Source organism: Mesoplodon densirostris, chromosome 1, assembly GCF_025265405.1.
Source record: "Mesoplodon densirostris isolate mMesDen1 chromosome 1, mMesDen1 primary haplotype, whole genome shotgun sequence".
Lineage (NCBI taxonomy): Eukaryota > Metazoa > Chordata > Mammalia > Artiodactyla > Ziphiidae > Mesoplodon > Mesoplodon densirostris.
This window is the reverse complement of record NC_082661.1, coordinates 196504819-196531447: the sequence shown is the minus strand read 5'-3', so window position 1 is coordinate 196531447 and position 26629 is coordinate 196504819. Positions and strand designations below refer to the sequence as shown.

Genomic DNA, 26629 nt, shown 5'->3' with positions numbered 1-26629 from the left:
GGATGAGTGTTAGCTTGTCTCCAAATGTTTGATAGAATCCACCTGTGAAGCCCTCGGGTCCTGGACTTTTGTTTGTTGGAAGATTTTTAAACACAGTTTCAATTTCATTACTTGTGATTCTTCTGTTCATATTTTCTGTTTCTTCCTGATTCACTCTTGGAAGGTTATACCTTTCTAAGAATTTGTCCATTTCTTCCAGATTGTCCATTTTATTGGCATAGTGTTGCTTGTAGTAGTCTCTCAGGATGCTTTGTATTTCTGCAGCGTCTGTTGTAACTTCTCCTTTTTCATTCTAATTTTATTGATTTGAGTCCTCTCCCTCTTTTTCCTGATTCATCTGGCTAATGGTTTATCAATTTTGTTTATCTCCTCAAAGAACCAGCTTTTAGTTTTATTGATCTTTGCTATTTTTTTCTTTGTTTCTATTTCATTTATTCCTGCTCTGATCTTTATGATTTCTTTCCTTCTGCTAACTTTGGGTTTTGTTCCTTTAGGTGTAAGGTTAGATTGTTTATTTGAGATTTTTCTTGTTTCTTCAGGTAGGCTTGTATAGCTATAAACTTCCCTCAGTGAACTGCTTTGCTGCCTTCCATAGGTTTTGGATTGCCGTGTTTTCATTGTAATTCCTCTCTAGGTATTTTTTGATTTCCTCTTTGATTTCTTCAGTGATCTCTTGGTTATTTAGTTACATATTGTTTAACCTCCATGTGTTTGTATTTTTTACATTTTTTCCCCTGTAATTTATTACTAATCTCATAGCATTGTGGTCAGAAAAGATGCTTGATATGATTTCAATTTTCTTAAGTTTACTGAGGCTTAACTTGTGACCCAAGGTGTGATCTATCCTGGAGAATGTTCTGTGCGCACTTGAGAAGAAAGTGTAATCTGCTCTTTTTGAATGGAATGTCCTATAAATACCTATTAAATCTACCTGGTCTATCGTGTCATTTAAAGCTTCTGTTTCCTTATTTATTTTCATTTTGGATGATCTGTCCATTGGTGTAAGTGAGGTGTTAAAGTTCCCCACTATTATTGTGTTACTGTTGATTTCCCCTTTTATAGCTGTTAGCAGTTGCCTTGTGTATTGAGGTGCTCCTATGTTGGGTACATATATATTTGTAATTGTTATATCTTCTTCTTGGATTGATCCCTTGATCATTAGGTAGTGTCCTTCCTTGTCTCTTTTAACATTCTTTATTTTAAAGTCAATTTTATCAGATGTGAGTAGTGCTACTCCAGCTTTCTTTTGATTTCCATTTGCATGGAATATCTTTTTCCATCCCCTTACTTTCAGTCTGTATGTGTCCCTGGGTCTGAAGTGGGTCTCTTGTAGACAGCATATATATGGGTCTTGTTTTTGTATGTACTCAGCAAACCTGTGTCTTTTGGTTGGAGCACTTAATCCATTCACTTTTAAGGTAATTATCGATATGTATGTTCCTATGACCATTTTCCTAATTGTTTTGGGTTTGTTTTTGTGGGTCCTTTTCTTCTCTTTTGTTTCCCACTTAGAGAATTTCCTTTAGCATTTGTTGTAGAGCTGGTTTGGTGGTGCTGAATTGTTTTTTAGCTTTTGCTTGTCTGTAAAGCTTTTGATTTCTCCCTCGAATCTGAATGAGATCCTTGCTGGGTAGAGTAATCTTGGTTGTAGGCTCTTCCCTTTCATCACTCTAAATATATCATGCCACTCCCTTCTGGCCTGTAGAGTTTCTGCTGAGAAACCAGCTGTTAACCTTATTGGAGTTCCCTTGTACGTTGTCATTTTTCCCTTGTTGCTTTCAATAATTTTTCTTTGTCTTTGATTTTTGTCAGTTTGATTACTATGTGTCTCAGCGTGTTTCTCCTTTGGTTTATCCTGCCTGGGAGTCTCTGCACTTCCTGGACTTGGGTGGCTATTTTCTTTCCCATGTTAAGGAAGTTTTCAACTATAATCTCTTCAAATATATTGTCGGGTCCTCTCTCTCTCTTCTCCTTCTGGGGCCCCTATAATGTGAGTGTTGTTGTGTTCAGTGTTGTTCCAGAGGTCTCTTAGGCTGTCTTCACCTCTTTTCATTCTTTTCTCTTTATTCTGTTCTGTGGCAGTGAATTCCACCATTCTGTATTCCAGGTCACTTATCAGTTCTTCTGCCTCAGTTTTTCTACTATTGATTCCTTCTAGTGTATTTTTCATTTCAGTTATTGTATTGTTCATCTCTGTTTGTTCTTTAATTTTTTAGGTGTTTATTCTTTAATTCTTCTGGGTCTTTGTTAAACATTTCTTGCATCTTCTTGATCTTTGCCTCCATTCTTTTTCCATGGTCCTGGATCATCTTCACTATCATTATTCTGAATTCTTTTTCTGGAATGTTGTCTATCTCCACTTCATTTCGTTGTTTTTCTTGAGTTTTATCTTGTTCCTTCATCTGGTACATAGCCCTCTGCCTTTTCATCTTGTCTATCTTTTTGTGAATGTGGTTTTTGTTCCACAGGCTGCAGGATTGTAGTTCTTCTTGCTTCTGCTGTCTGTCCTCTGGTGGATGAGGCTATCTAAGAGGTTTGTGCAAGTTTCCTGAAGGGAGGCAATGGTGGTGGGTAGAGCTGGCTGTTCCTCTCGTGAGCAGATCTCAGTAAAACTTTAATCCTCTTGTCTGCTGATGGGTGGGGCTGGGTTCCCTCCCTGTTGCTTCTTTGGCCTGAGGTGACTGAACACTGGAGCCTACTCGGCTCTTTGGTGGGGCTAATGGTGGACTCTGTGAGGGCTCACGCCTAGTACTTCCCAGAACTTCTGCTGCCAGTGTCCTTGTCCTCATGGTGAGCCACAGCCACCCCCTGCCTCTGTAGGAGACCCTCCAACACTAGCAGGTACGTTTGGTTCAGTCTCCTATGGGGTCACTGCTCCTTCCCCTGGGTCCTGATGAGCACACTGCTTTGTGTGTGCCCTCCAAGAGTGGAGTCTCTGTTTCCCCAGTCCTGTCGAAGTCCTGCAATCAAGTCCCACTAGACCTTCAAAGTGTGATTCTCTACGATTTCCTCCTCCCATTGCTGGACCCCTAGGTTGGGAAGCCTGATGGGGGCTCAGAACCTTCACTCCAGTGAGTGGACTTCTGTGGTATAAGTGTTCTCCAGTTTGTGAGACACCCACCCAGCAGTTATGGGATTTGATTTTATTGTGATTCTGCCCCTCCTACTGTCACATTGTGGCTTATCCTTTGTCTTTGGGTGTGGGGTATATTTTTTGGTGAATTCCAGTGTCTTCCTGTCGATGACTGTTCAGCAGTTAGTTGTGATTCCGGTGCTCTCTCAAGAGGGAGTGAACGCACGTCCTTCTACTCCGCCCTCTTGAACCAATCTTGACTCTGTGCCTTTGCTCCTGCTTTTTCTCTGGCTTAGCTCTTTGCTACTCAAACTGTGGTTTCTGGGACCAAGAGCATCAATATCACTGGGGAGCTTGTTAGAAATGCAGGATTAGAAATGCCCCATCCCCAGATCCCAAGTGATTTGGATGCACAGTGTTTGTCTGAGAAGCACAGACCTAGAATGTCCTTGTCTTGTCATGTTTTTCACCTTAACAACTCTTACTCATTCTTCACAACTTACCTCTAGGGAGCTGAGGTCAGCAGTTCAAGGTTCCTCTGGGTGGGAGGTCCCTGAGCATTTAAGTTTTATACGTAGCATCTAAGCTCTTACCTTGTAGGAGGTCTGTGAGGTTCCCCCTTTTCCAAGTGCACAGGTGTATGAGGCAGGTTTTCTTCTGAGATGTCAACCAAAGCAATATATTGCAGCAGACCGATTGCAGAAGCAGATGTGTCAATCCAGCTGCCTCTGTTAAGCCAGACATTAAAGAGATTTGTGATTATGTAAAATGAGGACATTCTTCACACCAAAACTTTTTTTCTGTTTTGGAAAATATTTACTTTTCATCAAAATATATTATTTATGTTAGCATGTAATAATAAGCATGTAGCTTATTATTATTATTTTAATGAACTGATCAATCGAATATTTATTTTATGACATTAACAAATGCATTTATATATTTTATATGTAATATTTTATATGTAATTTTACATTATCGACATATATTAATATTTAATATTTACTGAAGTAAGAAGACATTTCTCAGTTTTAATTTCCCTTATAGTAAATGTTAATAGATATAAATCACATAAACAAAAGCTCTTTGGAGTTCTCAATAATATTTTTAAAATGTAATAGGGTCCTAAGGCCAAAGTGTTGTCCCAGGGTGAGCTAAGTGCCCCTGCTCAGCAAGTCTTTAGAATCATGGGTTTATTTCCCTTTTTTGCTTATCATGTTATATTAAAATGACCCACTTGTATAGCTCATTTGACCATAAGCTCCTTGAGGACTGTGACTATGTCCTATTCATCTCTCTATTTATTGAGACTAAAGAAACATCTAACATCCTCCCTAAATACTTTTGGAACTGAGGATTGTGTTTGCTCTCTGGTTTATAGAGAGTCCTGGACAACCTACAGCTGAGAACCAGCTTCAGGGGTGATGATTTCTGTATGATACTCTAACACTCAGTTGCTGAAGTAAGTGATACATGGACACCACCAACAGCCCTGGTGGCACTCCACTCCCTCAAAGTATGATTCAGCAGCCTGGAGTCCCACCTCCCAGGGGGAGGTAGGGAAGTGCCACGAGCAGCACTGCCCATTCGCGCACAGCCTCATCACACCAGCAGTAATCTTCTCCAGTGCCCGTGGTGCCTCTGACCCTCAAAGGTACAGTGAGAGGAATACAAAAACATAGATGGTGCAACAGGAGACCCATTTGGCCGTGTCTGCTGGGAACTGACTTTGGCCAACCCCAGTGTGAGAAGAGGAGGAAAGTGATGGGTCTTCCCTACAACAGAGTCCCACATCAGACCAAATTCTACCACAATTAGGGACAAAAATAGCCATGCACTACATATGTAAGCTTGATTAAACCCTGACTCCTGCCCTTTTGGATACCCCAACAAGCCCCTTGGGTGGAAGGCATGATGCAGTAGTATCACCTTCCTGTCAGAATCCAGCAACAGAATTCTGTCAGTGGCTGCACACAGGATGGAGCAAAGCCTCAGGCGATGCCACTCAGAAGAATTTATCCTGCTAGGAGGTACCTGTATAGTATTTCTAGCCAATCCACATATTTCGACCACTTATTTTACCAGTAAAAATTTATTTCCCTTATCCTAATTACAAACTCTTTAGGTCTGCTTGGAGATAAAAATAACTGAAGCCTGTAACAGACCTCGGATTTATGAACTATTAGAGTTTGCCAAACGCTAACTAAGCATGCCTGAAGAGTGGATTCCTGATGAGGGTACTTCAGATGTTAATGGACTTCCCCTTGGGTGAAGAAGAAAACACACACACACACACACACACACACACACCCCTATCTCACACTGTTTATGCTGAAGTATCTTCAAGTAAATCACAGGCAGCATAACAATATCATTAAGTTCAAATACACATAGTGTAGTGAAAATTAAATATGATAGAGTCTCACTATTCTGAAACTCAGAGATCCCATCATTTCATATAACTAGAATAAAGTCAAGAACTTGTGAATAAACAAAGAACCTGTGAATAAACGAAGAGAAAAATCATGGTAGCTGCTCAGTTCCAGATTCACCTTATTGCATGGAATCCTGCAATCCATCCTCCAAAGTGCATGTTTCCCCCTCTACCTCCATAGAGAGAGATCTTTGAATAAATATCATACTCCTAATAATTCTGCATTTTTAGTCTCAGCCCAGAGGCCCCCCTTCAGCTTTCACTCAGAGCCTGTTTGTGCTTCATCTGCACACAAATTCAGCTCTCTAGGTAGTATAGTCATTTTCACAATATTGATTCTTCCAATCCAAGAACATGGTATATTTCTCCATCTGTTCATGTCATCTTTGATTTCTTTCATCAGTGTTTTATAGTTTTCTAAGTACAAGTCCTTTGCCTTCTTAGGTAGGTTTATTCCTAGGTATTTCATTCTTTTTGTTGAGATGTTAAATGGGATTGTTTCCTTAATTTCTCTTTCTGATTTTTCGTTGTTGGGGTATAGGAATGCCAGAGAATTCTGTGCATTAATTTTGTATCCTGCAACCTTACCAAATTCACTGATTAGATCTAGTAGTTATCTGGTGGCATCTTTAGGATATTCTATGTATAGTAACATGTCATCTGCAAACAGTGACAATTTTACTTCTTCCCTTCCAATTTCTATTCATTTTGTTTCTTTTCCTTCTCTGATTGCCATGGCTAGGACTTCCAAAACTATGTTGAATAAGAGTGGTGAGAGTGGGCAACCTTGTCTTGTTCCTGATCTTAGTGGAAATGGTTTCAGTTTTTCACCATTGAGTATGATGTTTGCTGTGGGTTTGTCATATATGGCCTTTATTATAGATTCAATGCAATCCCTATCAAACTACCAATGGCATTCTTCACAGAATTAGAGCAAAAAATCTTACATTTTGTATGGAAACACAAAAGACCCCGAATAGCCAAAGCAATCTTGAGAAAGAAAAATAAAGTTGGAGATATAAGACTCCCCAACTTCAAACTATACCACAAGTCTACAGTAATCAAGACAGTATGGTACTGGCACAAAAACAGAAATATAGATCAATGGTACAGGATAGAATGCCCAGAGATAAACCCACATGCCTATGGGCACCTAATTTACCACAAAGGAGGCAAGAACATACAATGGAGAAAATACAGTCTCTTCAATAAGTGATGCTGGGAAAACTGGACAGCTACATGTAAAAGAATGAAATTAGAACACTCCCTAACACCATACACAAAAATAAACTCAAAATGGATTAAAGACTTAAATGTAAGACCTGACACTGTAAAACTTTTAGAGGAAAACATAGGAAAAACACTCTTTGACATAAACCACAGCAAGATCTTTTTTGACCCACCTCCTAGAGTAACAGAAATAAAAACAAAAATAGACAAATGGGACTTAATTAAACTTAAAAGCTTTTGCACAACAAAGGAAACCATAAACAAGATGAAAAGACAACCCTCAAAATGGGAGAAAATATTTGCAAATGAAGCAACTGACAAAGGATTAATCTGCAAAATATACAAACAGTTCATGGAGCTCAATATCAAAAAAACAAACAACCCAATTAAAAAGTGGGCGGCAGACCTAAATAGACATTTCACCAAAGAAGACAAACAGGTGGCCAAGAAGCACATAAAAAGATATTCAACGTCACTAATTATTAGAGAAATACAAATCAAAACTACAATGAGGTATCACCTCACACCAGTCAGAATGGCCATCACCAAAGAATCTAGAAACAATAAATGCTGGAGAGAGTGTGGAGAAAAGGGAACCCTTTTGCACTGTTGGTTGGAGCATAAATTGATACAGCAACTATGGAGCCAGTATGGAGTTTTCTTAAAAAACTAAAAATAGAACTACCATATGACCCGGCAATCCTACTACTGGGCATATACCCTGAGAAAACCATAATTCAAAAGGACACATGTACCCCAATGTTCATTGCAGCACTATTTACAATAGCCAGGCCATGGAAATAACCTAAATGTCCATCAATAGATGAATGAATAAAGAAAATGTGGCACATATATACAATGGAATATTACTCAGCCATAAAAAGGAATGAAATTGGGTCATTTGTAGAGATGTGGATGGACCCAGAGTCTGTCATACAGAGTGAAGTAAGCCAGAAAGAGAAAAACAAATATCCTATTAACGCATATATGTGGAATCTAGAAAAATGGTACAGATAAACCTATTTGTAGGGCAGGAATAGAGATGTAGACATTGAGAATGGACATGTGGACACAGTGGGGGAAGGGGAGGGTGGGACGAACTGGGAGATTAAGTTTGACATAAATACACTACCATGTGTAAAAATAGATAGCTAGTGGGAACCTGCTGTATAGCACAGGGAGCTCAGCTTGGTGCTCTGTGATGACCTAGATGGGCAGGATGAGATGGGGGATGGGAGGGAGGCCCAAGAGGGAGAGGATATAGGTATACACATAGCTTACTCACTTCATTGTACAGCAGAAACTAACACAACATTGTAAAGCAATTTTACTCCAATAAGTAAAAACACTAAAAAAAAAATCATTATAAAACAAAGAAAAAAAAGTTCAGCTCTTTGGTTTTCAAACCCTTGGCAGATTAAGAGGAATGAGTTAGAAGGAGACAGAGAAGCCCTGAAGGTGGGAAAACTAACAGGTGGCAGCTTATCAGTGTATCTGAAAATAAAGGTGGAATCAGCAAAATTTAATACATAAACTAAGAAGTCAGTTCTTATAGTGACTGAGTCATATAGCGAATCACTTAGTCAAGGCCAAGAGCTATTCATACATCAACAGACTCTGTGGGCCAAACAGAGTCTAAAGCTCACACTTATTTGTATCAGACACCCATTAGGCAACATTGCAGACTGTCTGGACCTTCTTTGTCCTGGGGCTGTGGCCACTCATTCTCTGCAGTTCTCTGCAGTTCTCTTCACTCCAACTGGTTTCAGGTAGGTTCATCCCGGCAGCGCCCTCCTCATGCCTGTGCCTCCGGCCTTGGGGCGTCTCTGTTGGTGCTGGAGCCTGTGACACCTCACAGCACCCACGCTCACAATCCCGAAGTCTGTGTATGGTAGTGGTGGGGATGCGGGCAATGCAGAGGGGAGCTGGTAGATGCACTGTTCCCTTCCTCCTCCCAGAGGCAATGTTCTGAGGCTCCATCACCCAAATGGCCTCTTGGAAGATGGCCCCACCAGTGTGAGGGATCAAGCCGGGGCCAGCTGAGTAACACACTCTCCTATCAGCCCCCTGACCTTCCCTGCTTTCCACATTCTGTTTCCCGTGGACTCAGCCCTCTTTATAAAATAATATCGTAGAACCTTCTGCCTTAAGCCTTCCTTTCGAGAAACCCAGGCTAAGACACTCATCACCCTCATGGAAAGTCAAGTTATTTCCATAAACTCTGATTAAGAAGGACCAAAAATGGGTAATGATTTCCACATACTATTTCTTTATTTGGCACACAGAAATTTCCATTGTTTTTAATGGGGTATAATTGACACATTATAGTAGTTTCAGGTGTACAACATAATGGTTCAATATTTTTAAATATTACAAAATGATCACTGCAAAAATTCTACTTAACATGCATCACCATACATAGCTACAAATCTTTTTCTCGTGATGAGAACTTTCAAGATCCATTCTCCTAGGTACTCTCAAGTATGCAACACAGGTACACAACACAGTATTATTAACTATCGTCACCATTCGGTATATTACCTCCCCAGGACTTATTCATTTTGTAACTGGGAATGTGTACCTTTTGACCCCTTTCATGCAGAAATTTCCATTTTGATTCAATGAAATGTGTCCATCTTTTCCTTTGCCACATACAATTTAAAAGAAGGTTGGGGTAATTGAACATTTGTACTCTCAGCTAGCAGGAAAACTCAGCTGTCTAAAATGGTTGTCTTCTTGAGTCTTGACAGCACAGTTGTACTGAAGGGATGTTGAATAATGCAATAAGCACAGGTGAGAGGAGATTTATCAGGGTAGGCTTTCTGAAGGAAATCAGTCTTGAGCTGAGTTTTGAAGGCCTGGGGAGCTTTGGAAAGACAGTGCAGCTTGAATTTAGGAATGGAACCCATGGGCTACAAAGCATGTATTGTGCACAAGGGCCATTCCTCTTACATGCGAAATGAAGAAACTGTGTTAGGTCAGCCTGTTCATTTTGCCCTCAACAAGGAAAATGGTCAGCCTACCTGATCAATTCAGCTGCAGCAGTTCATAATTATTATGAAAGTGACCAAAATGACTCCACTGGCTCCTTTCCTGCACAGAGACTGGCTGCTGGTGAGTAGCTTATCACTGATAGAGTTTTGGAATTAAACTTGCTCCCTTGGGTAGGGGAGGAGGGTTGTAGTCTGTCACTTGGTGATTGTCCTTTCAGCACAGGATCCACATGTGAGCACACACAGACACTGCTATCTACACATGCACACACTGCTATCTACTGTCACTAATTCTTTTAAAATTTTTACTGCTAAAAAAAGGGAGGACAATCTCATTTTAAAAAGGACCACTCCAGGGACTTCCCTGGTGGCAGAGTGGTTAAGAATCTCCCTGACAATGCAGGAGACATGGGTTTGAGCCCTTGTCTGGGAAGATCCCACATGCCGCGAAACAACTAAGCCCGTGAGCCACAACTACTGAACCTGAGCTCTAGAGCCCACGAGCCACAACTACTGAGCTACAACTACTGAAGCCTGTGCGCCTACAGCCCATGCTCCGCAACAAGAGAAGCCACTGTAATGAGAAGCCCACACACCGCAACAAAGGGTAGCCCCCACTCGCCGCAACCAGAGAAAGCCCGCGCACAGCAACAAAGACCCAACGCAGCCAAAAATAAATAAATTAATTTTAAAAAATTAAAAGGACCACTCTCTAAAAAAAATAGAAGGGCCACCCTTTAAATTGAATTAAATTTTTCTTACTTAGGTCTTAGGCCAGATCCTAAAGGAAACAGAGAAAATCAAAGTTAAACAACAGCATCATCAAAGAAAAAAGTAGTTACCTTACTAATATATTGGGCTTTCATTCCTTTGGGAATTGACTATCTCTTTGAGAATTTGATGAAAGCTATGGACTTTGAACCCCAGAAAAATGGGAATACACAAAAGAGTTTGCATACAACTTCATGGATCCCAGATTAGGGGAAATGGTTATGTTTTCTCCTGTGATGCTCAGTTTACCTCAGATAGAGTCAAAGTGGAATGCAGTTATCAGTGTGAAGTTTTAAGAGAGAAAGTGGACATGCAGTGCTTTTGTTTAAAAATTATTTTGTAAATGATTGTAGTTGTTCATTTTAGTCATCCTATCCTGCATATCATTAGGAGTTAGTCTGTCATTCCTATAGCTAACGGAGAACGATTGATAACTAATCAGGAAGGGAGGGAGGAGAGTGGGAGGGAAGAAGGGTAGACAAAGAATCCTCAAGAGAGACCCAGAATGACATCCAGTCAAATCAACTTAAATTTCTGGAGAGGACTAGAGAAACTCTAAATATAAAACAATTACAAAGGTGAACTGACGCAATTGCTTTGGCCAAAGACAGATGGATGCTCATCGTGCAAGTCAACAATTCAGCTACTTACTGGGCACCTGCTGTGTTACCCAGAGTTTTGTGTTCAAGGAACTACGAATGATGTGAATTAGATCAAGGCAAGTCCTGTCCTCAAAGAACTTGTCCTGTACATATTATGATGGAATCAAAGCTTTGAAAATGGAAAAGTCCTTTTAACCTTCCTTACACGGTCTTAGCAATCAATATATGCCTGGGCATTTTTCTTCAAGCACTTCATTGTTAATGAGGTAGGAATAATGCTCTTTTATGCTAAAATTCTGAAATGATTATGTTTATCTTTTGAACCGCTGCCTAGTGAATTCATGCAAGCTGTTTGTACAAAGACAAATTAAACTCAAGTAGATGGATGCAGCTAACCTCCACATTCAGACCTCAAAAGCAAATAAAGCTGAAGTCGGAGAGAAAATACAAATATGTCTTTTTTTCCCACGCATTGCAAGTTTCCAAAGGAGATGCTTTCATGGAGCAGCCGTTTGCCATCTCTGGTTCCTCCGTGGAAGGAATTACCCAGAAGATGAGGATTATGCATCTAGATAGTCTAATTAAAGATTTTCTTCTACAGGAATGCTTATCATGAAGTAGCACAGGGGAAGTGATGTCAAGACTAATTGAGGGTCAAAGACAAATCTGGAGTGATTAAGATTTTCTGAGAATACTTCAAATGTGGCCATCATGAACACTTTCTCTTAAAGACACTGAAGCACCGGAGAGGCAGGCTCAAGGACACAGCCGCAAAGCCTGTTTTCAACTTAAACAATTCAAAAAATCTGGAAGATTTTCTGAAAAACTCCAAAGAGCTTCCCTATCAGTGGGCTTCCATCTTCAGATCTGCATCCAAACAAATCACATATTCCACCTCCTTGTGGGTGACAACAGAGGAGACAAAAGAAGGAGAGAACGGTCCATGCATTTACAAGCTGCCAGGACGGATCATCTGTCCTCTAAATTAATGTTTATGGTAAGCACACAGATAATTTTGGCTGGTCCCCTACAAGATGCAAAAACTGTAGGGAAGATGAATTTCTGGCTCGGCTGTAAGTGAAATCACAAAACCAAACATATTTAATCAAGATGCTAGTGACAGCTCATTGCTCATCATTACGATACATTTGTGGGCTATAATTTCCCTCTCACCCATGGTGTTTGCTTCTTTTCACACTTCCTGAGGCTGGCCCTGCTTGGAAGTCGGCAGGTCATTTCCCCTTCCTTCATACTCTAATCAATTTCACTCTCAAGATCTCACACACCAGCAGCTCCGGACTGCTGTGCTTAGGGTCAGTCAAGCAACAGGAAATGCTTGCAGACAGAGAACAGCAATTTCCTTTTCATCTAAAGAAAAATGAGAGTTTTAATATGCTTATCACACCCAGGTTTGAAATATATATATATATAATATATATATATATATATATATATATATATATATATTATATATATACATGAAATCCCAAATTCTTTCTCCTCCATAGAACAAACTTTTGGTCTCAAGCCTGTCTTTAATGTTTCATGTGATCCAGTTTATCGGAATAAGCATATTCTTCAAAGCATTGAAAGGTTAGGGCCCATGTCAATATCTGTGTCCTCTAATCAAAGCTTACTTGGATGGGGGCGTGGCATGATGGCAATTGATCGTGTGAAAATGGACTTCTTATCTTCAGCTAAATGCTGAAAACGATCTTCCCACTGTGGTTATTGGTATCATGAGGAACTGTGAGATGGGAATTGAAAGGTTTCCAGCACCCTATTCTTATAAGCTGTCACCTTAAAGCTCTAGGAAACTGCTCCAGAGTTACCTGTAAGGTGAGCTTGAGTGCTTTGGCTTTTGTGATTTTGGCTTAACCATGTGGATCTCTGGTTTCAAATCTGTAAAGGAGAGCTACACTTCCTTGGGTTGTTGTGAGGTTCACACCACCCCTTCTCTCTTTCTTTACCCCTTTCTTTCTCTTTCTCCCTTGATAATTTTAGGAGGCTTCTTCTACCTCCTATCTTTCCTATCAATAACTCCCATCTGAGTGTTCACAGAAAGGAAGAAGCCACTCACATTCCAAACCAGGACCAAACCTGTTAGACTGGCTGTTAACCTTAAATACTGCCAAAAATTTACCATATTTGGCAGCTCAGAGAATAACCTAGCAGCGCATGCTCAGAAATCATTCATTTAAGCTGGAGGTAGGTAGCCTCACAGTGAAACCTGTTGGAAGCTAGGGGTTGGGTCCCAATGAGCACGAATGTCTTTCTTCGAGTTGTTGACTTTTATATACACAATTAAAAGCAGGTGGAACGATTATTGTGCAGTTTGTGGGGTTTTTGTTTGTTTCTTTGTTTGTTTTGGGAAACCTTGGCATCTTATCTCTCATACTCTGAGCCCTACTGAAGTCACTGTAGTGTTTTTATTTTCCTGAGAAGCTGAGAACTCATCATTGACTAACCATTCAGAAAAAAGAAAAAAGGATCATTCATGTCATCATTCCACAAATATTTAGGAGCGCCTGCTATGTGCGAGTCTCTGTGCTAGACTCCGAAGAGTCTGGCTTTCTGCTGGACTCTGCAGGCCCCGCAGTAGATCCATGTGGCAAGACAGATTACCCAGAGGCTGCCTCCGAGATGGATGTTACATTGTAGAAAGTTTACTGGAGAGTACTGGAAGGGTCATTGGGGTCAACACCTGTGGAAGAAGGGACCGAAACAAGATTGAGCAAGGGAAGAAGCTGAGCCTCAACTGATCTCAGTGGAGGCTTCAGCCAACCCTGTAGGAGCTCTGAAATGGAGATGACTTTCAGAGTCATGGTGAGTTGGGGTAATGGGACCCGGCCTGGGTAATGGACTACTACCCTTATAGGTCAGTCACTGGATGGGGTTGTTGGGAGAGGACGTGACCTAGGGCAAGGCAGAGGCAGCACCGCCATCCACTGGGAGATGAAGCCCTCTGATCCTGAGAGGAGATCCGGATGGCACATCACAGTGTCTACTACGTTATACTAGAAGGCTTTCAGCTACCCCACAGGAGATCTTGACCCATCTGGCTTGTCTCAGACTAAGACCTCAGGGATAAAGCCACTCTAGGGTTGGTTAGTTTTGTGGCTCAACAGCATATTCAAGAGCCTTTCCATCTTTCTGCTCCGTCAACCTAAGGGGTCTACTTTTTTCTGAGCCTTCTTCCAGTCATCGTCACGCATGGCTGGAGCAGGGCCAGGAATCACTGTGGAAAAAAAAAGATGCCACCTTCGCCTCTGAGCTCTTTCTGTTATCAAGGAAAATATTCCTTCATCTCTCTCTCTTTTTTATTGCTGTAAAATATACACAACATAGTATTTATCATTTTAACCACACATAAGTGTACATTTCTGTGGCATTAAGTATATTCACAATGTTGTATAACTATCACCACTATCTATACCCAAAATTTTCCATCATTCCCCAAAAAACTCTATACCCATTAAGCAATAACTTCCTTCTTCCTTTCCCCTTCCCTCCAGTTCCTGTGACTTCTAGTCTACCTTCTCTTTCTATGAATTTGCCTATTCTAGGTTCCTCATATGAGTGGAATCATAACAATATTTGTCCTTCTGTGCCTGGTTTATTTCATTAAGCATGGTTTCAAGTTTCATCCATGTTGTAACATATATCAAAAATTTGTTCCTTTTTATGGCTGAATAATGTTCCATAGTATGGATAGACAGCATTTTGTTTATCCATTGATCTATTAATGGACACTTGGGTTGTTTCCACATTTTTGGCTATTGTGAATAATGTTTCTGTGAACACTGGTGTGCTGATACTTGTTCAAGTCCCTGCCTTCCAACCGTCTGAACAGATACATAAGAGTGGAATTGCTGGATGTTTCACCTTCTGAGAAACTGCTTTATGCAGCAGCTGCACCACTTTACATTCCCACCAATGATGCTAAGGCTTCCGATTTCCCTACATCTTCAGTAACACTTGTTATCTCCCTTTCATAAAACTGTAACCATCCTTTCCCTCATATCTTATTGGCCACTGTTGCCCAATTCCCAAATTTATTATTGGCAAAGTGAATGAGATCAACATTGACTGCCTGAAACCAATCAGGATCCATGTCCCCAAAGGACATGGCTGCAGGGAGGACAGTTGGGTATCTGAACAATATCAGGGCATTTCAGCAAGCAAGAAAGGGTGGGGTAGATTATAGGGAGGCCATGATCAATGTTTGCAATGGAGAGGCTTTAAAAATATCAGTGCCCAGGCCACAAATTCGGATTCAGTTGGATTCTGTTGGTCTACAGTGAGTTCCCAACATCAGTCATTTTTAAATATTCACCCACTTGATTCTAATGTGCAGTTAGGGTTGAGGCCACTGATCTAGCAGGTGAGACTGCCCGCTAAACCAGCAAGTATTTATGATTACTGAGAGTTGAGAAGTACAACATGCTGAGGCACCTTGCCTGGTCCAAGGGGACCATGGAAATCCCCCAAGAGGGAAGAACGTTTAGACTGATAACTGAAAAAGTCAAGTCAGCCAGGCTGGGGGAAGAGTGTCATAGATACAGGGACAGAAAGAAGGCGGTGCCCAAGGAATGGGAAGAAGTTCAGTCTAGCTGGAGTGGACAACGTGTCTATTTCTGACCTTGAGGAGACAGTATTTTTACTTAAAGATGTGCAATTCATGAGGCAACAGCTAGATTACACACTCCAACTCAGTTTACCATAGGGATGACCTTCTCCTGGTAAGCTGAGTAAGTAGCAGGTTATACTTAGAGGGAGCAGACAATTAGGTTTAAGAACTGAATTTGAAGCCTGCCTATGTTCTGCACAACCAGTGTGGCCTTGGAGAAGTCTCATGACCTCTTTGGATCTCCATAAATGTCCTACAAAGGTGAGGTTATGAAAAGTATCTCATAGGACTTTTGTGGAACTCAAACAAGAAAATATATATACGTGAGTGGCATGCATTCATATACTGATGCATTCCAAATATCTCTTCCCATCAAAACCTATCTCTAGATAACTTCTGAACTCCAGACCTGTCTGTAGAGCTGCCCATTTGACATTGCCCCTTGAATGTCTAATGGGCATCTGCCTCTTGACATGTCTAAGACTGAGCTCCTCCATCCTTCCCCATATGAGCTAATGGCATCTCCATCCTTGGTGTCACCCTTGACTCCTTTCTCTCCAACATCCAGTCTGTTAACAAGTCCTGTCACTCTACTTTCAAAATATATCCAGAATTTGACTGTTTCTCACACCTGTCACCACTGTCCTGGTTCAAGCCAGCACCGTCTCTTGCCTAGGCTTTGTAGCAGCCTCCTAAATGCCTCCTTGCTTCTGCCCTCCCCTGCAGTCCCTTCTCAACACAACACTCAGAATGATAAGTCCAATCACACCACTCCTTTAATCAAAACCTGACCAGGGCTCCATCTCAGTCAAAGTGAAGGGTGAAACCCTTATGATGACCTACAAGCCCTTCCATGATGTGGTCCACCATTATTCTCTTATCTCCTACAGTTCTTCCCTTTGTTCATCTGCTCCAGCCCCAATGCTTCAGCTCTTCCCAGAATGTGCCAGGAACATTCCTGCCTCAGGGCCTTTGCACTTGTGGTTTCCTCTGCCTGGAATCCTCTGTCTTATTTAGCCACATGTCTAACTTCTCACTTCCATCAAGTCTTTACTTAAAAGCTACAGTGTCAGGAAGTCCTTCCCTAGACACCTTATTTAAAATTTCAACCCTTGTCCTTGATGTCATATTCTCCTTCTTTGCTTTATTTTTTTCTTTAGTATTTACCAATAACATGCTCTATATTTTATTTATTTATATTGTTTATTAGCTTTCTTTCCTACCAGAATATATATATGCATATGAGGATATATATATATATATATATATATATATATATATATATATATATATATTCATATATATATAAAATCTCCCTACCAAAATACCCCTGCTCCCCAAGGGCAGGGATTTTTGTTTGTTTTATACACTTTATATCTCCAATGCTAGGACAGTACCTGACACATAGTAGGCCCTCAATAAATTTGTCAGTACCCCATTTTACAAAAGAGAAACCTGAGGTTCACTGTGATTAAATAATTTACTCAAGATCACACAGAAAGACAGTGGCAGAGTTGGGTAGTTAACTGTTCTATGATGCTTTACAACATAAGAAGCCCATTCAGCAAAAAGAGCAATATCATTGGCCCCTCTCCAGTCTTCCTCCCTACCACCAGCTAAAGAGACAAAATATTTCAATGAGGAAGGATTAGGGGTGGAGACTTTGTGGTGTTGCCCTGTGGACCCTTGGCTAGGGTGCCCAGATTTGAGTGTTCTTAGGCAAGGAAGCAGGGGAGCCATCTCAGCACTTGTTCTGAGGCAAGAAGGCCAGTGACTGTAATTAAACAAAGACCAGGGGGAAGGGGTACTCGGCTGCACAGGAAGATACGCTGAGTCCATTTGAAATGGTTGGGGAGATTTTTTTACACAGTTATCAGCATCAAACCCTGTCTCACTGGCAATGCCACCCAGACTCACTGCGCCCCCTAAAAATTCCTTCTTCTTCCATCCATTGCATTGAACACACAAAGAGAAACCCTATAGCAGAATACAGGCCGAGCAGTCAGACAGCAACCTTACAGTTAGATCTGCTAAAGCTTTGTTGGAATGAGGGCAGTGGTTTTTAAAGAGCATCTTGTTTTGAGGAAGAGAGAATTTGGTGGGACAGTGGTTGGTTGTGTTAGCAGGCAAGGCCTTTTTCTCCTCCCACTTGGGAAGCCCCATTGCTGGCCCTCTCCCTCCATGGGGACCCAGCCCCCTCTGGGAAGCAGAGCTTCTAGAACCAGAGCCCAGGCAGGCAGAAGGCTTCCCTAACAGTTCAGAAGGCGGAAGCAGTGGCAGGGCATGAGTGGAAGCCGAAGCCTGCAGGCTGCCGTCAAACCAGAGGCGGCGGATTCCATAGGGTCGGGGCAGAGCAGAGTCAGAGCAAAGGCCGGGGGAGCCATGGCCCCGCTGAGCCACAGCATCCTCATTGCCAGAGTGCGTCCATCCTGAGTCTGCGGAGAAGAGTGAGAGAAAGCCTGTGGCATGCTTAGCCCGGCATCCAGCACCGAGCTAGCTGTCAGCATGTGCTTTCTGTCTCCTTTCCAGGGGCAAAATGAGGACTAGCAGAGGCTCTTTGCAAAGGTACTGGGTTGCAGCCCAGAGAGTGGAGGAAGAGAAGGAAGCACTTAAGTTGCAGAATGCCTCTGTGGGCAACGTTCAGCTGCTTCCTGTGCTCCTTAGAGGCGCCCTGGAGGAGCAGCCGCAGCAGGCTGTCGCCTCTGGGCTTCCCTTCAGAGCCTCTGCCTCTTCACAGGCACTCACACCAGTTCCCAGGGCCCTTGGTCAGGGCCCGTGTGCTTCACCCAGATCCTCTCTTCAGCTGATGCCCCCAACCCTGGCTGCTGTCCTTTCTAGGGGGTGCCCTTGCCCACATGTTCACCCAGCCCAGGAGGCACCATGAGGCCAGTGGCAGATGATGAGGTGATACCTTACGAATTGGGGCAGCTCTAAAAAAGCGATCCGGCTCCACTGGATCTGCTGAAGCTCACTGTGGGTGAGCTTCTGCCTGGGCCCATCCTGCCTTCCTCCCTTCCTTATAAGCATCTCCCAAAAACACGCTCCGAAAGCCTTCTGCACGGGACTCCGGGGAGCCCAACCTCAGACCGCCAGTCCCTCCACTGTCTGTTGTCTTTGCCCCTCCAACCACACCCTCTCATCTGACCTCCCGGGCACCCTCCTTCCACTAAAATGCAGTCATATTGTATGCCAACGACTGGAAAATGGGTGCTGAGGGGTTAATATGTTGGGCAATAAAAACAGTGATAATTATATGGGAACCAACCTCCACATGCAGCTAACAATCTGCGAAGCACACTTACATGCATGATTTTATTTGCAAAGCAGAATAGCATGATAGTCTCCAAAGTGCTTCTGCCTGGATTTGAATCTTGGTCCTACTACTTATTAGTCTTGTAACCTTGGCCCATCCACATAACCTTTCCAGTGCTCAATTTCCCCGTCTGTAAAATAAGGATATGAATGGTCCCCTCCTCCTAAAGTTTTTGTTAGAATTAAATGAACCAGTACATGGACAAGTTTTGGAATAGCCATGAAACATAGTAAGCACATACTATGCATTAGTTATTAGTATTTGATCCTCGCAAGAACCCCAGGAGGTATTATAATTACTGCCTGTGTTGGACATCTCTCATGCACACCTTGTACTCTCAGCCCACCTTTTCACTCCAGCTGTTCCTGCAGCCACCTGGTGGCACAGGTGTAACCCGATGGCACCTTGCTCAGCTGTACTGCTTATTTCTTACTTCCTGCCCTGGCTTCTCTGCCACCATCACTTGAGATGCCCGTGGACCACACTCAGCCATTCTGACCCAAGCAAACTTAGAAGTGTGAGAGAGCTGACATCCCATGGGGACCCTTTGACCAAGGACGAGTTGGAGCCAATGGGAAAATGGTGCTTTCTCTTATTCCTTGAGAGAATAATTCTGAGGTATAATGTGTCCCATCGAGGTCCAAGTTCAGCTGCCTGTAGCAGTGGGCACCCCCATCTTGACTTTCCCTCCTTTCGTTTCCCACTTCCCAGCTGCCTATTCCTGTTACTTGAGCTCACTTTCCCAAATAAACTACCTACATACAAGCCCTTGCCTCATGCTCTTCTTTGGGGAACCATCTAACTGTGAACAAGAGGAGAGTGAAAGAATAAAAAGAGGCTTGTTTTGCATCCAGAATCAGATCTGGACTCAAGGCCAAAGCCTTCCACCTCCCTAGTCTCATTTCCTCACGCTGTGCTCCCTCCCAGTTCATACATATGCATCTTAACAGAGGCCTCCCAGAAGCTTGGCCAGCTGAAGGCAAGTCAGGGAGGAATCAGCTATGAACGAGCAGCTTTGGACATTTTCATTTCAGAGCCCCTTTCCTGTCCCTACTTAGAGCTGGTCCTACACAGCTGGAGGTTTCACCTGACTGGGGCCTGGGGCAGAGACTGTGTCAAATTTGTCTCTGTACCACTTGTACTCAGGGCCTGGCCTACAGGAGGTGCTCAGGGAATGTTCGCTGGATGAACAGACCCAGCAATCCAACTATTGATGGTTTCTTTTTAATTTTTACTTTTTATGTGGCTGTGCCCTGTTCCTATACTTAGTTTATTTTTAGCTGGTTTGGAATGTAATCTCAGATGGACAGAGAACATTTTAGGGAAGGGGTTGTTTACCTTTTACCAAGCTAAGTTAGTACAGAATCATGTGCCTGAAAATTATTCAAGGAATACAGGATATTTCTTGAAAAAAACCTGATTGTCAGGTTGACTGACTGATGAAAGAAATAAAAGCTGTTAAAAAGCTGTCCTCCTGCGGCTTGGAGGACAAATGCAGCTTTAAGATGCATGGGTTTCATGATTTTATATTGAAATTCTGAAGCACGTGCGGGTCCTTCCACTTCCTATAGCTTCTGCCTGTCCTAATTCTCAAATTTGTGTTACCTGCCTAGCCCTTGTAGGTATCTGGGTTTGTGACCCCCCATACAGAGTGACACACAACAGGGCACAAGAGCTGAAGGAGTTGAGCAGCGCCATTGCTGACTTTCCCTGCGGCTTGCTCACCTATCCCTGCCACCATCAACAGGTGCCCAGTGATAGCATGACATCCTGCCTTCCAGGTACTACAAGATCACCGTGGTGCTCATGTGCTTCATGGTCCCCACGCTGGTGCCCTGGTACATCTGGGGAGAGAGTCTGTGGAATTCCTACTTCCTGGCCTCCATCCTCCGCTACACCATCTCACTCAATGTCACCTGGCTGGTCAACAGTGTTGCCCACATGTACGGAAACCGGCCCTATGACAAGAACATCAGCCCTCGGCAGAACCCGCTCGTCACCCTGGGTGCCATCGGTGAGTATGGGGTGGGAGCCAGTGTGGGGAGTGGCAGCTCAGATCTTCTTGGCTTCTCAATGGTTTTGTGGAATCTGTAAAGAGAGGCAATGGAGTGGAGTAAACTGGGATGAACTTGGGCTTTGGCGTTAGAATCCGAGCCACTTACTCTCTCTGATTTACAGTTTTCTTACCTGTGAAATGGTAACAGGAATGCCTGTCATAGGGGTGTTATGAGAATTAACTAATATACTATATGTAAACTGCTTAGTACAGTGCCTGGTACATAGTAGGTGATCAATAACTAGTAGCTATTTATTTTTACCATGGAAATTTCCCTAAAGGAGGTGTAGCAGTTGATGTCTCTCTCAAACTGCCCTGACCACTCTAGCCTCAGCTGTCCATCATTTGGCTGACCTAAAAATAAATAAATTAATTAAAAGGCCTGCAAACAGAGGGATGGGGAGAATCGGGACCTTGGCGTCTTGTGGTACCACAGAATGGTTAAGAGCAAGGCTTCTGGAGTCTGACAGGTTTGGTTGAGTCTTGGTTCCTCTTCCTACTCTCTGGGCAAGTTATCTAGCTCCTCCATACCATGTGTTCTCATCTGTAAAGTGGGGATAAATATATAGTAGCATTGACCTCCGCCTGGGGTCGCCGGAGGGTTAGATGAGTTAATACATACTGTTTGCAGCAGTGCTTAGCAGGAAACAAGCCTTCAGGGATGTTGTTTTTCTTACTAGCCATATGATCTTAGGCAGGTTACTTGTCCCTTCTGTGCATTTCCACTTTAAAATAGGGATAATCATAGCAGATAGCTTAGCTATGTGAGGATTATAGGCATTAATACCCTTTGAAGAATTTGGCATGGTGGCTGGCACACAGTATGTGATTAATAAATGATAGCTGTATCTTGATAAAAGCAACTCAGTCTCCTGGGTAACCTGAGCCTTGAGCACAGAGATCAAACCCAGGAAGGGAGGTTCCTGCTGTTAAGTTGAAATAGTCTCTGCATCCCTCTGCCATGGGTCTCTGCCATCATGGTGTTAGGTTCACCCACTTATTAATGCCCCAGGGATCTTGTGTTGACAAGAGCAATATAAGGTGGAATAAACATCAAATTTAGCTATGGGAATAACTGGATAAGTAGAGAAAAGTGTGAGTTTCCTGACCCCTCCTATTGTTTTCTCCTCCTCTCACTCTTCATCTTCTATAAGAATTGTAATGAGAGGAGCCACATCCAGTGGTAACTCTGAGAGCAGATGAGAGTGAGCACTCTGGGACTGTTACCATCTTACATAGGGGATGGTGGGCCAGGGAACCCAAAGAATGAGGCCATGACCCAGGCCCTGAAGAACTGGGTGTTGGTTTGAAGCTTGTCCAGGTCAACACTGGGCTCTCAAATCAGTTTTCTTGATAAAGGTCCTTGGAAGACTCTTATTACACCCACTGTATGACAGATGGGGGAATACATACAGAGTTCTTAGAACAGTGCCTGTTTCTGAAAATAGGGGAAAACTCTAGTACTCTAGTCTAGGAATGATGGGGTGGAGGGGCAGGGTATGAAAGACCTAAATTAAAGAGAAAATTGCAGACAAAAGACCAATCCATCTGATATACTCATTGTAGAGCAGAATCTTTCAAATGTGGTCAATAGAAGAACTGTATGATGACCAATAGCCACTTAAGAAGTAAAGGAGGAATCTGGCAGTTCCTTGAGTGGTTAAAAATAGTTACTATAAGACCCAGCAACTCCACTCCTAGATTTATACCCAAGAGAAATGAAAATGTATGTCCACATAAAAACTTGTTTATGAGTGTTCATAGCAACATTATTTATTTATAACAGCTAAAATGTGTCCCTCAACTGATGAATGGATAAATACAATGTGGTATATCCATTCAGTGGAGTACTCTTCAGCAATAAAAAGAAATGAAGTACTGATATCTGCTACAACCTTGAAAATATTATGCTAAGTGAAAGAAGCCAGTCACAAAGCATTACATATTGTATGATTTCTTTTATATGAAATATTCAGAATAAGCCAATCTATAGAGATTGTATGAGTAAAAGTGAGAAACAGAAACAGTATATGTATAAATATATGCAAATAAATATATATATAATATTGCTCATAATCTCTCTATATATACATATATAAACAGCATATGTATAAATATATGCAAATAAATATATACATATAATATTGCTCATAATCTCTCTATATATACATATATACGGAAACAGTAGGATATCTGTATCTATATAAATGTAGATGTATTCTGTTTGTGTGTGTGTGTGTGTGTACAGCAGGGGAGGACGGGGAGTGAGAGAGAGAGAGAGAGATTTATTTTGAGGAACTGGTTCATGCGATTATGGAGGCTAAGTCCCACCATCTGCCGTCTGCAAGCGGGAGACCCAGGAAAGCCAGTGGTATAATTAAGTCTGAGTCTGAAGGCCTGAGAACCAGGGGAGCTGATGATGCAAATCCCAGTCAGAGGGCAGGAGAAGATGAGATAGGCGTTCAATCAGTGAGTCAGGAAAATGGGAGCAAATTCCTCCTTCCTCCACCACTGGTTCTATTCAGGCCCTTAAGGGACTGGCTGATGCCCACTCACATTGAGGAGGACCATCTACATTACTGAGTCCACTGCTTCAAATGCTAATCTCATCCAGAAACGCCCTCACAGACACACCCAGAAATAAAGTTTAATCTGGGCACTCCTTGGCCAGTCAAGTTAACATGTAAAATTAGCCAACACAGAGAAAGAAAGAAGGGTTTGAGGGAGGGGGGCTGGTTAGGGGCCAACAGCTAAGGGGAGTGAGGTGTCTTTTTAGGTAATGAAAATGCTATAAAATTCATTGTGGTGATGCATGCACAGCTCAGTAAATACACCAAAAGCCATTAAATTGTATTCTTTACATGGGTGAATTGTATGGTAAATTATATCTCAATGAAGCTGTTTTTTAAAAAGAAAACAAAGAAGCCGTGAGACTTTTCCTGAAAACAGCTTAGTTGGGGGAAAAAGTAAGGGAGGAAAAGCTATTCACTGTGAGGGATAGAATAATATATAGGCAGATTTTGGATATTTAAAGATCCAAATCCTTAATTCACTCACCTATCAGAATGATTATCATTTATCTCTTCCAAGCTCTTCCAAGAAGTCTTCCTTTAATTACTTCAATCCACAGAGGCTATTTTCCTTTTATGAACGTACATCAAAATGATGACCTGTTATCAACCATTTGGCATTTAGCTTAAGAAGTACAGCTCTGAAGTCATGGGAGCATGTCACCAATCCACAGGGAGTATTGCTCTTGAGACTTTGTGCTGATTATTGTTCTTTTTCTGTTCCTGTTGAGTTTGTCTAGCCAACTGAGTGAACACTTCCTAAGGGCAGACAGCACGCCTTCTGCTCCCCACTGGAGCCTGACACAGTGTCTTGCAATAAATGAGTGATTTCTAGAAAGCGCTACAGAGAGATGCTGATTGGGTTATTTCAAGCCCACTTTGTCTTCCAGGTGAAGGCTTCCATAACTACCATCATACCTTTCCCTTTGACTACTCTGCGAGTGAATTTGGCTTAAATTTCAACCCAACCACCTGGTTCATTGACTTCATGTGTTGGCTGGGACTGGCCACTGACCGCAAACGGGCAACCAAGCCGATGATCGAAGCCCGGAAAGCCAGAACTGGAGAGGGCAGCGCCTGACCCTGGAACCGCTATCCAACGTCCGCTGTCAACGCCTCGGTTCATGGCCTTTGTTACTACACTTCTCTTGTTCATTGGATCGTGGGAGGGGGTACAGGGTGGGGAGGGAACGGAGTCTACGCGGTTTGGGAATTTTTTGTTTGTCTCAAACTAATGTCAAAATACAACTCTCAATGAAAAGAATTTTTTAAAAGGAAATGTAACTATGATTTAACACTAGAACGTAGACATGTGATTTAATCGCTGTAGCTACAGTATGTCAAACATACATCGTCATGTGCTTGTACGAGATGTTAACCCTGACAGGATGAAGGAATTTAATATTCTTTCAGTGCGATTCAGGAGAGCCTGTTTTCTTTTTCTACCAGTTAACCCAACGTTATTTTTAAACAGACTATCTGAAGGAGCAGAGAGACAGGGTAGAAGACAAAAGAGAGGGTCTAAATAGTAAAGAATGTTTGTGTTTTGTAATTACTGTGTGTTTGTGTGTTGTTATTTTTAAGGAAGAGAATTGAAAACGTAAAAAAATGAGAGCACAGGAAACGGCTCTCTTATTTTTTTGCCCTGTTTCCAGCTTGTCAATGCTCCACTGTCTTTGCTTCAAGAGATCTGTTCACTGCTCAGCTAGTTTTGTGTCCCGAGCTGCACACCCAGCTGACCCTATAAGTCAGTGCCTGTTTTAAGTGTTTGATTTTGTTCTCTTTGCTATTGTCATTTTAAGGTGTATAACTCAGAAGTGCCAGGCATCAAATTAAGCTCAAATGAAACTCTCATTTAAATGTTTAGACACCTAATTTATATTCTAATTGATCCCAGCTACTGATGCATGTACTTTACCTACTTCTGCTAAGTAAGCATATTAATTTTCCACACCAGGCAATCAGATCTTAATAACCAATAGTTATCTAGAACTCAGTGTCTACAAATGTTTCACCTGCATGCAGCCTTCACTGAACTTGCAGCAAGACATAAAGTGACCATTATGTAGCTTCTGGATTTAAGAAAAATTTGTGTGTTCAGTTGCCTTGTAAAGAGCATGCCAAATTAATGGGACAGCGTTCCGCTTTGTGTTAGATGTTTTAGAGCAAAAGAAAGCCTTATAGTGTTGGCATCAGAGCACTTTGAACATAGTGCTTCAAAGATAGGGAAGATGTAGGGTTTAAATTTAAATTTTAAATTTTTGAAAAAGAAGTGATGCCAATAAGAAATTGTCATAATAAAGTACTTCATCCAGCAGGTGTTTAGCAGTGTTATTTTTGCCATTTATAATGTGTAAACTATGAGTGATTTACAATAAATGATTATGAATTCATTGGTGTTGTTGACCAGATACTTAAATCTTTTTTTTTTTTTTTTTAATTCGGCCGTGCCGCATGGCATGTAGGATCTTAGTTCCCCTACCAGGGATCAAACCCGTGGCCCCTGCAGTGGAAGTGTGAAGTCTTTACCACTGGACTGTCAGGGAAGTCCCCGACCATATACTTACATCTGTTGGAATGTCCCTCAAGGGTGCCTGATGCTTTATGATGATCACATACTTCACGTTTGAGTTGGGCTCTGGGCTAACAGCAGCCCCTAAGACCAGACCTTTCCTATCCCATCAGCATAACCAGAAGGAAAGTCAGCAAGTTTTATGTGGAATGCAGAACCCCCTGTAGTATCATTTCTCACTCACCAACACTCGCTTGTACTGCTTCCAGCTGACCAATGGGAACCCAACACCTACATGTCTCTCAAAAGAGCATGAAGAATACTTTCCTCCCCAGAGCCCTGCCAGGCCCCCCAGCAGTGACCAGAGGAGGAGGAGATGGACTCAACTTTCACTCCAACCCGCCTCTCTCAGCTTTGCCCCTCCACGTGCTGCCTCACTCTTTGC

General features: G+C 42.2%; 1 protein-coding gene across 1 annotated transcript in view; it reads left to right on the top strand.

Annotated features, from left to right (window-relative positions):
- SCD5 (stearoyl-CoA desaturase 5) overlaps positions 1 to 26032 on the top strand; it is a 166048-nt gene extending 140016 nt beyond the window's left edge. The window contains exons 4-5 of the mRNA XM_060093328.1: positions 20828 to 21060; positions 24563 to 26032. Of these exons, the coding sequence (XP_059949311.1) occupies positions 20828 to 21060; positions 24563 to 24753 (424 nt within the window). The 3' untranslated portion in view covers positions 24754 to 26032. The remainder of the gene's footprint in view (positions 1 to 20827; positions 21061 to 24562) is intronic.
- The last annotated feature ends 597 nt before the right edge of the window (positions 26033 to 26629 follow it).